Source organism: Varanus komodoensis, unplaced genomic scaffold (genome assembly GCF_004798865.1).
Source record: "Varanus komodoensis strain SLA01 unplaced genomic scaffold, ASM479886v1 scaffold8, whole genome shotgun sequence".
Classification (NCBI taxonomy): Eukaryota; Metazoa; Chordata; class Lepidosauria; order Squamata; family Varanidae; genus Varanus; species Varanus komodoensis.
In genome coordinates this window covers 11,074,724-11,087,895 of record NW_025336481.1, presented here as the reverse complement: position 1 = coordinate 11,087,895, position 13,172 = coordinate 11,074,724, and the positions used below count along the sequence as shown (strand labels likewise).

The following is a 13,172-nucleotide window of genomic DNA, read 5'->3' as shown; positions in this document are numbered from 1 at the left end:
GAAGGCTGGTCACCATCCTTTCCACTTCTCTGCTCCTGGCAAAGCCAACAAGTCACACATGCAGCTATTCACCTGGTTTTATTAGGAGGCAAAGAGGAGGAACCCCTAGGACACTGCATTGCATCTTATATTTATGTATTCACCACACATCCATGCTTGTGTTACCGATTCGTCACAGGTCACCTGGTAGAGCTAGAAAAAACAATGTGAACTATTCACTGCCGCACCCTCCATATTGCTGTTCTTTTGAGATGGGAGTTTGTGTCAGATTGACTTTTTTTAGGGACACAGTCCCTGGTCATCTACCAAGTAAGGAGTTTGACCCATCAAGTCACTTCTTTTGGTTTTATCTCTGTGAGGTTCTCTTTCTCTCTCAGATGCCTTGCAACAGAAAATCCAGTGGCTTTAGAGTTCCAGGCAGTGTTCGACAGGAAGTTCGCAGTGCATGCACCCTCTTTATATTTAGGCTGGTAAATTGAATACGTGGCTTGTATTCCTGCCCCGAAACGGATTTGAATAGCTCATGAACCGAAGACATTTCCCAGCATGTCACGCTGAGTGAGGGTGTTGTGCATGCAAGTTCTGATTTGCAGTCTCTTTCCCATGTACCTCCACAGTCTCTCCCAACTTTTCCTTTCCTGAATGTTGCATTAGTGGCGGTCTCCTGCCCCCCTTTGGTTTAGGTACCCTGGTCCATTCAATCATTGTTTCAGGAGATCGGTAGAGGAAAATGAGTTTGGCAAAGAGCTGTTCTTCCAGCTCCAGCTCCCCTGCCTCCCTCGCCAGGAAGATGCTTAAGCAGAGTTTCAAGACTCGGTCCACGTTAGGCAGCTCTTCAAACATGATGGAACGTGAAATTCCATTGAAAAACTCTCGGATGAACTTTCCGATGACAAGAACAAAAGACATGTAGAGGCCCACAATGCTGCAGAGGAAGGAGAGGCAAAATGGTTTTCCGAGTGCTGTTTGAGTTGCTTATGCAAAATTGAGAACACATTCAGGTTATTCGTACAAGGGGCCTTCAAAAAGTTTCCGCATTTTTAAAAACTATTAAGAATTTCAAAAACAAATGGCATCAGTTTTCTACATAGTCACCTTCCTCTGCATCATACTAACTTTAATGCCGTCAGCAAAAAATATATAAAATACATTTATAAGATAAAAGTGTGGAAATTTTTTGAGGACTCCTCATAATAAGCACCTGTCCTGTGTTTTTCCAGGCAGGCCACCACCATTAAATGGTTTTTCTCATGTCTCTCAACATCTCTATGCTGTCTCCCACAGCATTAATTTATTATTTTGTTTATTTATTGGATTGTTCCACAATCCAAGCAGGTTCCAGAGTGGTGAACTATACAAGATTAAAAGAATAACAGCAGGACCACAATAAAACCATGGCTGGTCCAGAAGAAAGCTTTTTGGAATAAGGCTCTCTTCAACAGGCACCAAAACCAGCACAGAATTGATGCTTGCCTGACCTCCCAAGGCAGGAAATCCAATAGAAATGGGGCCACCACACTGAAGACCCTTCTGGTAGTGTCCATCTGTGCCATGATTCTGTCTGGAACCACCCAGAGAAAGTTCTGTCATGACCTCAGTGAAAGAGGCAGCACTCCTGGAGCTATTGCAGCCCCAAGTCCTTCAGGGCTCTGTAGACTAGAACTACAGTCTTAAATCTGGCTCCATAGCAAATAGGCAACCCATGTTCTTCCTTCAGCAAGGGAGCTGCATGCAGAAGAGAAACATTCCCCAGGAACAGCTGGGCTGCTGCACTCAGCACAAGCCGCAGTTGTGGCGTGGCCTTAAGGCAGCCCTCCGTAGGACAGAGCAGTACCCTAGTCTTGAGGTGGCAAGAACCTGAATCACTGGGGCCAGCCAGCCCTCTGCAGGAGAGGCTATGGCTGCAAGGCACGCCAAACTTCTCCATCGACTGGGACGCCAGTGACAGCAGGACATCTCGGAGTACCCCCAGAACAGGGACCTGGAGGAGTGGAGCCCCATTTCCTGGACTGCCATGCAATCCCCCTCCTCGCTTGAGCTTCTTACTGGATTTGAGGCCTTTTTAAGGGCCTTTATCCCTGTTAGGATTGTTGTTTATTATATTTACATCCCACCCATTTTCTTTTGCAGAAAAACCCAAGGCAGATACACGTTCATGCTCCTCTCCATTTTATCATCTCAAGAACTCTGTGAGGTGGGTGACTGGCCCAAGGTCTCCTGGTGAGCTTCATAGCTGACTGGAATCCAGATCTTCCAAGTCCCAATCCAATACGCTAACCATTGCACCACACTAGTATGCAGTCCTATGACCCATGGGGCCTTTAGGGTGGAGAGAAGCCAGCCTCAGGCGAGAGCAGTCACCCTTGCTCCCAGCCAGCACAGGACCCAGGGCCTCCCCACCCCTCTGCTTCTTCCTGCAATGAGGGACAGCACACCTCAGCCCCGGAGCTGCATGTCACTCCTACTGCGATCAGCAGGAAGAAATCGCAAAAGGCTGGGGTCAGAGCAAGGAGAGAGAACGGTGGCTTCTTCCTTTTGCAAGGGCTTGGAATAAGGAGGATTTGGATTGCAGCCCACACACTTGCAGGATTGCTCTGCCAGGGTGGCACTAATGCACCATATGAAGGTTTTGCCCATAAAAATTAGCCAAGTAGATAGATGTCCCAACCCAGATGTGGTAAAGAGGCCAGCTCTTGATACAGAGAAACTCCAAGCTTTCTACAAATGAGGGATCCTTGGAAGAAAACAAATTAAATGGATGGGTGGTGTTCTTAGCTAGGTTTGGAGACATGGCTTATCAAGCGAGTAAAATAGGCTCCCAGGAAGGGCAACTTCAGTGAAGGGGGAGAGACGTGCCACGTGATCCTACCCAGCCAGGGAGCCCCATTTGGAGCCAAAGGCCCTCCCAGGACTTTCTTGCTCCATCAACATCTTAAAAGGTGTCCCAGTTTCAGAGTAGCATCCTTACCCTTGTGATGCAATGAATCCCAGGGTGGAAGGGCTGACCTTATCATTAAAGATGAAGATCTCCATGTTCTTGCTGCATCTTTTACCCAAACAGCCCGGCTTGTGCTCTTTAACAATCCACCACTCAGGAACGTGTCTTACAGATCCCTCAGTAGGCAGCTGCTGCAATTCTATGGTTATATTCCTGAAGAAGGCCATCTTGTCTATGTCCTTCAGCTTCCTGGAATGAGCTGTACATCAGAAGAATATGGGGTGATGAGGGAACAGTGCACCTCATGCCTTCCCTCCGCACAGAAGCATCTCCACAGCATGAGAAGGGTTGCAAGCAGGGGTCAGTGGGCTGGTGTTTTAACCCCAGCCTTGGTCTAAACTTGAAAGGAACGCTCCATGATGCCAACCTCTAGCCCTGAAATAGGTTCAGCACCGCGGATAGCTCCTTAAACGTCCAGACTGCAATCCGGAGAAGATACGCTGCTCTACTGACATTACAGTATCCAACCTCCACTGGAGGATTGAGTGGCTGGCACTTTCACATCTTCCACATTCTGATAGTATCTATACCCAAAATCACTTTAGAGTTTTGGCATCCCCACATTAGCTATGTGTTGATCAGAAGCAAAATGGAAGAAGAGCAGCCCATCATGAGCTTGACTGTAGCATGACCAGGTGGCAAAAGGGGACTAATGGGCACTAGCAGAGTGCTGGCAGAATCTTCAGCAAGACCCAGGGCTGAATCCGCTGTGACCCAGACCTGCCCGGCCATACAGAATGGCAGTGCGTGTCCAACGCAAGGGGTAGTCGGGTCCTGAAGACATTTTTTCCCAGCCAAGCCATGATGTTGGAAATATGCTTCAGCTGGATAGTAAATAATTGGGAAGGTAAATGGCAGGTGAGGGGGGAATTCAGGTGCCTCACCTACATGCCCATTTTGCTAGCTTGTTCCATCGACAAAAGGTTTTCAGACTTTTCATAGACATGATGGAGAAAGGATACTTGCTTTTGTAATAAAGAAAGCTGAAATGTTTAGAATGAAACATTGTGTGCCAAATACCAGCTTTCTTCCCATGCATTATGATACAGAAAATCTTCCTCTACAATGCTTGTAGTATCAGAATTTGCAAGACAGTGCAGTTTTACCTCAAAGGGGATGCACATTTCTGACGGACATCACAACAGTTACTTACCAACTTGCAGTCTGTGCGCCATTTTAGCTTCTGCTCCTCTTGTAGCTCTCAGATATCGTGGTAGGACACCTGGAAGTAGGCTGGGGGAGGGGGGACATGATGTATATTAAAGTTCTTACTACTACAAACTTCCAAAGCAACACTAAGATATTATTAGTTTCACATTCTTATCTTCCCCAACTTCTAGGAGCTCTGGATGGGATATGCAGGGTTGTTCCATTTTATCTTTGCAATGCTCTTATGATCCTAAAATAAGGGTATTGTACTACAGGCCCATGGACTAAAACTGACCAATCCAGGTTTCCAAAATTTCTTCCCTGACTATCGTTCTCCCCTCAGTCATGGAGCTCACTGGGTGTCTCTGGGCCAGTCAGACTCTCAGCCCAACCTACTTCTCAGGGGTTGTGAAGATAAGATCGAGAGCAGGAGAAGAATGATGTAAGTTGCCTTGATTTCCTTGAAAGGGAAAAAGGCAGGATATAAATATAAATGTACCCCTGGGGATGGGTTCTCATTATTGTCTGAACTTGTCAGAGTTTTCCCCTAATATGATGGCCTGCTTGGATAGAGGATGCTTAAAATTACAGCCTTGGAGGCCCCGGTTAGGGAAATCTGGATTAGAGAACTCTGTGGAAAAGGATACATCTAATTAACAGCTGTTAGCCATGATTGCCTAATGGTGAATTCATATAGGCCTTGTTAGTGTATGCTGGGGACACACAGCAGGGGGAGGCCACTCTGTTATGGACCGTTGGCAGACCCATAAATGGCACTGAAAGAAGCAGAAAAATAAGATACTGACACTGGTTCAGTCCTGGTTCCACACAACATTTGCACAATTTGCTCCCGTATTTCCTTCTCTTCATACCGCACCGTGTGTATGCCAGACGCTTCGATATTTTTCACAAGAGAGGCATTCCTAGCAGAAGAAGGAAATTAAGGAAACATGAAAAGAACACAGGTGCCATCTGAGACAGATGTCCCTCCATCCTTTTATCTATTGTTCATATTCTTTATGCCTTGATGAAAGGGACAACCTACTGGGAATGTCCAGAGGTGGCTTGTGCTGGAAAGGAATGTGGAAACTGTACAAGGAAGGATGCTTTTTGGGGGCAGAAATGGAGCGGGAGAATGTGAACCGTGCTAGCGCCTGGGTTGGAAGATCCCCTCGGGCAAGACACCCTCAATGGGCAGGTCTGTGAGTCTCCACTCTCCCTGCCACTCTCACCAGTGGCTGTTGCCCCTCCTACTCTCCTCGTTGCTGCTGGCAGCTGCTTGCTTGCTCAGCATTTAGTGCTCCTCTTTCTGATCAACACCATTCCTTGGGCCACGTAGCAAGAGTCAGGACAACCAGCAGGCTGCACTGGTGGAGAAGAGGTGCTCCATGGGGCACCTGCTGGTGCCTGAATCTCCCACAAGCACCTGACCAAACCGATCCTTGATGCCAGTTATGACAATAACAGGGCAGTGAAGCTGAGGTTCCATTCCCTATGCTGTCTTGAACATGTCTATGCTGGGTACAGCATCTTCTTTCACCTCAGAAGAGTCCAGTAGAAGTTGATGTAGATCGCAGAGGAGTTGGAAAGTTCAGCAATCATCGATTTCCGACTTGCGGGACTGATGGTCCACAGCAGACTGGCATTCCCTTTTATTTTAGCAACCACAATGTCCTCGGGGATATAGTTGACAATAAATTGCATGGCAGACTAGAAGAAAAACGAATGGGGTTATTGATCTTAAAAAATCAAGGCAGATGAATCTCCCTTTTTCCAGCTCAGCCTTCTTCAGCCTGTTCTCTTCCAGCTAAGGACTGCAATGGCTGGACATCATACAAGCCACCATCCAACAGATCTGGAAGGATCCAGGTTGGGAATGACTACCCTGGCAAGAAGTTTGACTTACCCTGCTTTTGCAATCCAGTTAAAGATGCTGTTGGCATTAATTGCAGCCAAATTTCATTTCGTCATCTGTTATAGCTAAATCTAATTGAGATCTTCCAAGGAAGTTCGAAAACTGAGGAACGGAGCCTATTCCACTAAGTTTCATGCTTCAAAGTGAAAAAGAAGCAGATAGCTGGAGACAGCAGGGGAGGAGACCCTTTCTAGCAAACCAGCAGCAAATTGTATAGGATTCAGGATTCTTTCAAGAACAAATTGTCCTGTCCTCCCATTGATCAGGTAGCCAGTGACCATCTAATAGGGAGGCAGAGGGAACAGCCTCTGGCCCCTAGACATTGTCTGAGTGACCATAGGCTTGTCTAGATTCCCAGCTCCAAAGCTGGAGATAGCAGTCCAACCTCGGACCTGAGAATCGAGGCTCTGATCCACTCAGTGGAAAGAACTGTGCCAGCTGCTCTCCGTGGTCAGGAAAAAAACTTTGGAGAAGGTAAAGGGGGACATTTCAGGGGCAGGAAGTGACTGAAATGGCCAGGACATGAGGTACTCTGAAGCTTCCCTCTCCTTCTAAAGCTGCCCAGCTAGATCAGTGAGGAAGCATGTCTAGCAAAATGTAGAGAGGAAGGTAGAGGTCACCTCTGCTGTTTCTTCTAACCTGTCCTGGATGCCTGCAAGCCTTCAAGTTCATAATTAGACATCAAATTTGCAGGTGGGAATTGTATGCCTAGGGTCCTGATGGGGTTGGAGGTAGCATGTGAACTTGCTCTACGGCAGAAAAGGTAATGCGGCACAGGTCGCCCGGGGGCACGCGTGTTCATCCTCAGGTCTGGAAAGCACATCCGGTGCCCCTGGGATTCCACACCTGGCCCAACTGGGGCTCCCAACATGGCGGTGCCCATTTCCGGACCCCTTTCCCCAGCCACTAATCATTTAGTGGTATCTCAAACGTGGTCCTTTATTCATTCAGAAAGGGTGAAATGCCATTCCTAAGATTTACAGGCACTGTATACTGTAAGCTAAAATACGGTATTTTTAAATTTTATTTTGGCTCCACCCATTTGGGAATGTAACTCTGAAGAGCTTCTCTGAAGCCGACATCAGCCCTAAGCCAGAACAGTTTACTGTTCCCGCCTGACAGTGAGAAATGGAGGTCAGTTTTTGGTGGATTAGTTCAGTTCTACCCCTTTTCTTCATTATGAGAGCCTATTGTCTAAAGGGTTTGGCTTAATTTGGACCAGCTCATCAAGCTCATCATCTCAGGAGCCCCCTTTAGAGCCCCAGGATTCCGCCTGGGAATGCTGTGAAGGCTGGCGAAGAACAGTGCTCAGAGAGCCTAGTGAGGAAATCCGCATTAAAACAAAATCTTATTCCATACATATACATTAAAGACACAAATATAACAAAATAAGCAGAACCACTCAAAAAACAAAGAACCAAAAAAACCCCTTCAGCGCATGCCAAGGGCCTGCCTGAAAATCATATTTACTGCCAGCAGAAAGACAACAGAAAAAGATCCAGTCCAGGCTCACATGCCAGGGCACTCCAGAACCTGGGAGCAGTCACTGAGAAGGCCCTGTCTCTCACACCCACCACATGTGCCTCTGATCATGACAGCACTGGGACAAGACTGTTCATTTCCTAGGATTCTGGTGCCAAATAGCTGAGAAACAGCAAATAACCTGGGCAGAACCAGCAACAACAGAAGAACTTGCTTGCAATTTGTGCATTACTTGAGCTTAACACACACACACACACACACACATACTTACAGGCTGAAGGGCATATTGAATGGTGAGGTCGTTATACGCTGCTTGAGTGAAAGGCACCAGGTTTTGCTGCTGGGCACTCATGGTAAATAAGGACTAGGAGAAAGCAAAGGGGGGAAGTCCTGTCATTACAGGCTTGGTCTCCAACGCATCTCACTTTAGAGCCAAGTTCAAGCCACAGCTCAGTGTTTTGTGACTGTCCGTCCCTTTATGGGGGGTCAAACCACTCCTGCAGCAGCCTTTGTGTGCGTGTGCCCACGACACTCTCCCAGAAAGCCCTCAGTGGCCACCAACTTAAGGAAGTTGGGGTTGTTTGAGCTGTTCTGACTGGGAGAAATTTCTAGGATCTTAGCCAGTGGTCCTCCAAACCATCACCATCATCCATGTCAGTCTCCAGAGTTGTCCAGGACTGATCCTGGGGACGCCTGCATGCAAAGCTGATGCCCCGCCCTTGAGCCCCACGGTTCGTCCTATTAAAACCGTGACAGCCCATGACGCCTCCTGCACAGCCATACCTCGTAACCACTGATGGTAATTTTGACAGACACATCCAGAGGCTGGTTGGTTACTCCTGCCACCGACGTTGCTAGCGACATAACCAGCAGTGGGAACCACACGATGCAGACGAGCACAAAGACGATGGCACCCCCCATCCCATACTTCACAATCATTTTCTTCTTCTGCCCAGGAGGCTGGGGGTATTTCTGAAACACAGAGAAAGGACACGACAGAATGGGGTGAATACATGGCTGAAAAGAAATAGGAAAGGCGCTTCCTGATTCTGTATCAAGGTCCTTTGAACTTAGCACCAGGAAAAAGCAAACTTTATACATTTGGACAGCTTTTGTTAAACCCATTCCCTTTGAGTTTTGCTGATTATCCGGTGTCTTGCCATTGCCTGCTTGTTGACAGAAGGGAGTTGCTGGCTTCTTTATTTGTGTGTGTGTGTTGCCATCATTTCATTCTATCCCTGCTAATTCTCAAAGGCACATTAATTCTAAGGCAAATCAATGGAAATTCTCCTCCAAATGTGGAAATCCAGTCTGGTCTGCAGAGTCCCTGTGGCTTAGAAGTAGCTATTCCACTGTGGAATCTGTAAGTTGGATTCACAGAAGCCCTAATTCACTGGAACCCACTGAGGATTTCTCCTCAGTGACCTTCCTCATAGGTGAAAGGTTTCTTTCCCAGCACCTGCAAACTAAAAATATCAGAGATTAAACCTGGGACCTTCTGCAGGGAAAGCACATTCTCTGCCACCAAGATATGGCTCTTCCTTACCAGAAACAGACAAAGCAGTTTCATTGGTTGCCTACAGAACAGAGAGTGAACAATGCTTCAGACATTCACATATATGGGATAAATGGCCTAGATGTCTTCAGAGTCATTTTAAAAACCTGTATGCAAACATGCTGAGAAAAGCAATGTATCCCTTCTTTGTAAGAAACATGTTCTATTCAAAATGAATTGCCAGGTTTCACAGCATAAAAGTTATTATTACTATATTGCACAAATATTCTGCCTTTTTGCCTCTTTGTGGGGAACTCAAGGCATCTTACACAGTCATTGTCCACTCCTTACAACAACAACAACAACAACAACAACAACAACAACAACAGCAACCCTGTGTGACAGGTTAAGCTGAGAGCAAGCGACTGGCCCAAAGTCACGCAGTGAGCTTCATGGCCAAGTGAGGACTAGAATCTGGGTCCCCAGTCCAACACTTTAGCCACCGCACCACCCGTGCTACCAAGTTATCTCAGATTCCTGTCATGCCCCATCCCATAAGCTCAAGTATATATTTTTTTACAACTCATGCATCTCATAACACAGAGCCCCAGCATTAGAAAACTACACCATTATGCACACCATCAAGGCCTGAGTGGACACATGTAGCCCACCAACCACCTAACCCATAGCTAGGCATACAGTGGGACTTAACTCTGTGTAGACTCGTACTTGACTGCACTATTAATCCCATTGATTTCTGCAGCAGGATAAAGGAGGCAAGAAGAGCCCCGCTGGGTCAGAGCAAGGGCCCGTCTAGTCCAGCCTTCTGTTCACAAGGTGCCCACCCCAAGCCGGACATGAGTGTGACAGGCCCTTCCCACCACTGTTCCTCAGCAACTGCTGATATTGGAGATGGCACAGAGACATCAGGACTAGTCGCCATTGATAGCGTTATCCTTCCTGAAGCCATCAAACCCTTCTTGAAGCCATCAAAGTGACGGTCATCACCACATCTTATGGCAAGGAATGCTATCACTCAACTATGCACTGTGTGAAGAAGTGCTTTGATCTGTCCTGAATCTCCTACAAATCAGCTTCATGGGATCATCTGAGGTCTAGTATGACAAGATAGGAAGGGAAATCATTTCTCTGTCCACTTTCTCCACACCAGGCATTCTTCTTCTTCCACGTCTCCCTCTACTCAGCTGTTCTAACATTTCCTCACAGGTGAATTGCTCCACATTTTGGTCATTTTAGTGGCCCTCTTCTGTACCTTTTGCACTCTGGGGTACCCTTTTTAGGAACTATGACCAGAACTGTATAGCATATTCTCAGTTCATTTGCATTCAGACCCTCTGCTCCTCAGGATATCACCCTCTGTACCTGTATCATCTGAATTATGGTGCTGTCAATAGCTCATGAAAAACAGGACTCACTTTCTCAGATTCTCTCCAGCATTTCAGGATGAAAACATTAGCATAAATGTCCTCCACGCAGATCCAGTTGGACAGGCTTAGGGTAGTGTCAGTCCAAACCCAATCCATGACAGCTCTCAGCTCCATCAGGAAAGGTACCATGCGAAATCTGCCCAGATTCGGAGAAGGAAGCAGGTTAGTATTGCCAGCATTGTGTAGCAAGCACCCAAAATGGGAATCTGGCAACAGGAGTCCAGGAATTAACAAAAATGCTGCCTACATTATTGTTCCAAGCCCACCTAGGCTCCAAAGGTAGATTTGCTTTGCCCTAGCACACCCACAGTCTTCCTCACAAAAATATTTATTTTTTTGCAACATGCAAATATAGCTCCATGGCTGCACAGATTCTGGAATGCTGCACAATAGAAGACAAAGTATGTAAAAGAATCAAACATAATATTATAAACATACTGTCACTAAAAACCACAATTGCCTTTATGATTCCTGTACTTCTCAAGCATCTAAGATGGGGGCTCATTACATGACTTTGGTCCAGAAGTTGCCTTCGGTGAGAGCCATGTAAAAAGACTTTTCCTTTCTCTCAGACATTAATTATATGGGATCTTTATACCACCCCAAAGCTCGTTCAGCTCTTTCACCTTTTCTTTTCTTTTATAACTTTTCTTTTATAACTTCTTTTATATCGTTTATATTTTTTATTTATTTTATATTATTAATTTTAATTTTATATTGTTATTTTTATATTGTATTGTATTTTATTGTGTTGTAAGCCGCCCCGAGGCTTCGGCAAGGGGCGGCATAGAAATGTTCTAATAATAATAATAAAAAATAATAATTATATTGTAGTCTTTCCAGGGGCCTGGAAGGCCTGACTTGGAAAAGCAAGGAAGTTCACTTCCACCAACACAGTTGTTCCAGTGTAAATCCTGATGTAAACTAATAATTTTGGTCCAGTCTCTGCAAATCAGAATTGATCCTCAAAAGTGATCTTACACAGCCCATAAATTGAGGCCAGATTGAGCAAACACTGTTCACAGCTTCACCCAATAGGAAATTCCTGTGTTCTCAACTGTGAAGAAACAGGAATGTTCCATTCTGGAGGAAACTATTCTTCCAGCAGAAATTTGCAGGTGCAAAATTTTCAAAGTTTTAAAAACATCTTTAGTTACCTACACAGTTTTCTTTGTATAACAGTGCTCTGCTAACCACTCTATGACATCTGAAGACCTGCAGACATGAACATAATGGCTGATAGTTTGTGAGGATAATTAGTTTTATTAGAGAATTGCAACTTACCCTTCGAATAAGAAGAGATTTATGCAGTTGTAACTCTTGGTCAGAAAATTGCCCAACACCTGTTTGGGGTAACCGCATTTGATCTGATACGCCGACAAGCCAAAATAAACACACTTGACCAGGTACCAGAGCCGAGCCACCGCATTCCTGTTAAATCTCCTGCAAGTGAACAGAACAGATGTTGCATCCTCCCTCTTTCAGGGCAATGACAAGCCATATGAAAGCTTTCTTAGACTTCTGCCAGTTCACGTTCCTCCACAGCAACCTACTGTACCTGCAGCACACAGAGCTGCCTTCAGAAAGCAGGACCGTTACTTGTTGGCCATGTGCATGTAGGAGGAAGGCTGAATCTCAGCCCTTACTCCCTTCAAGGAACAGCTGAAAGATGCCATTGTGACTTTTGGAAGAAGACTCTCTATGCAAGTAACCTCTGCAGATTTACTGCCTCCTATGACTGGTCCATAATCAAAGACTTCCCACCAACACTACCATTCTACACCAGTCAGGGCCGTCTTAACGCATGGGCCTGATGGGCCCTTGCCCATGGGCCCCATACTAATCTGTGTATGTTAACCCTTGGAAAATAGGAAAACTTCCAAAATTAACAGTAGTTGCAGTTGTCGTAGGGGCCCCAGTACACTGCTTTGCCCGGGGCCCATAATGCTGTCAAGACGGCCCTGACACCAGTGGCTGTTATACCTTTCTGTTACTCGAGGCAAGATGAAGAACATCCAGAAGTGGATGCTGAAGACAAGCACCACCTGAAAAACACACTTCCCAAACATGTTTTTTCTCAGGTAGATTGCCCGGTCCACTATCATTGTCCCAAACTGCACCAGGAGCATCACGAGGAAGGCATCAGGCACTTGGTCTTCTGAGAGGATTTCTGTGATGTCCTCAGCAGCAGAGGAGTATTTCTGTAATAAGTCAGAGGCATGCACTGGTCACAACTAGGCGGAAGGGAAGGGGCGGGAAGGGAAGGGAAGGGGCGGGAAGGGAAGGGAAGGGAAGGGAAGGGAAGGGAAGGGAAGGGAAGGGAAGGGAAGGGAAGGGACAGGGCTACCCTAATCTTTGGTTTGGAGTCTCAGAGCATATTGATACTGCAAAGCTACGGTAGGATTCACTCTCCAGTAGTTCTGTGGAGAGTTCCAGCTACAAGTTCCATATACAATTTCCCGTGGATAAACCTAATTGAACTCAGTCGAGGTTACTTCTTCATAGACCTTACAATCAGCAAAAAGTCCTGGCACTGAATACAATTTCAAAAGGAGTTGATGTGTGGCATGATTTGGGGAAGGGTGTTTAAAGAGAGATAAGAGTCAGATTCTGCTGGGCTAGAGCAGGATTGACTGATTCAAGGTAAATAGTTTCTTGTACAGTGGCCAATCTTTTCATTCACTT

The 13,172-nt window shown here is 46.1% G+C and overlaps 1 protein-coding gene across 1 annotated transcript in view; it reads right to left on the bottom strand.

Annotated features, from left to right (window-relative positions):
* Positions 1-549: 549 nt before the first annotated feature.
* The window catches only part of LOC123036146 (piezo-type mechanosensitive ion channel component 2-like), a 58,326-nt gene continuing 45,703 nt past the window's right edge, over positions 550-13,172 (bottom strand). The window contains exons 34-43 of the mRNA XM_044455163.1: positions 12,471-12,688; positions 11,772-11,930; positions 10,476-10,623; positions 8,328-8,516; positions 7,816-7,908; positions 5,688-5,857; positions 4,954-5,070; positions 4,152-4,231; positions 2,969-3,197; positions 550-925 (exon numbers count right to left, since the gene is read on the bottom strand). Of these exons, the coding sequence (XP_044311098.1) occupies positions 550-925; positions 2,969-3,197; positions 4,152-4,231; positions 4,954-5,070; positions 5,688-5,857; positions 7,816-7,908; positions 8,328-8,516; positions 10,476-10,623; positions 11,772-11,930; positions 12,471-12,688 (1,779 nt within the window). The remainder of the gene's footprint in view (positions 926-2,968; positions 3,198-4,151; positions 4,232-4,953; positions 5,071-5,687; positions 5,858-7,815; positions 7,909-8,327; positions 8,517-10,475; positions 10,624-11,771; positions 11,931-12,470; positions 12,689-13,172) is intronic.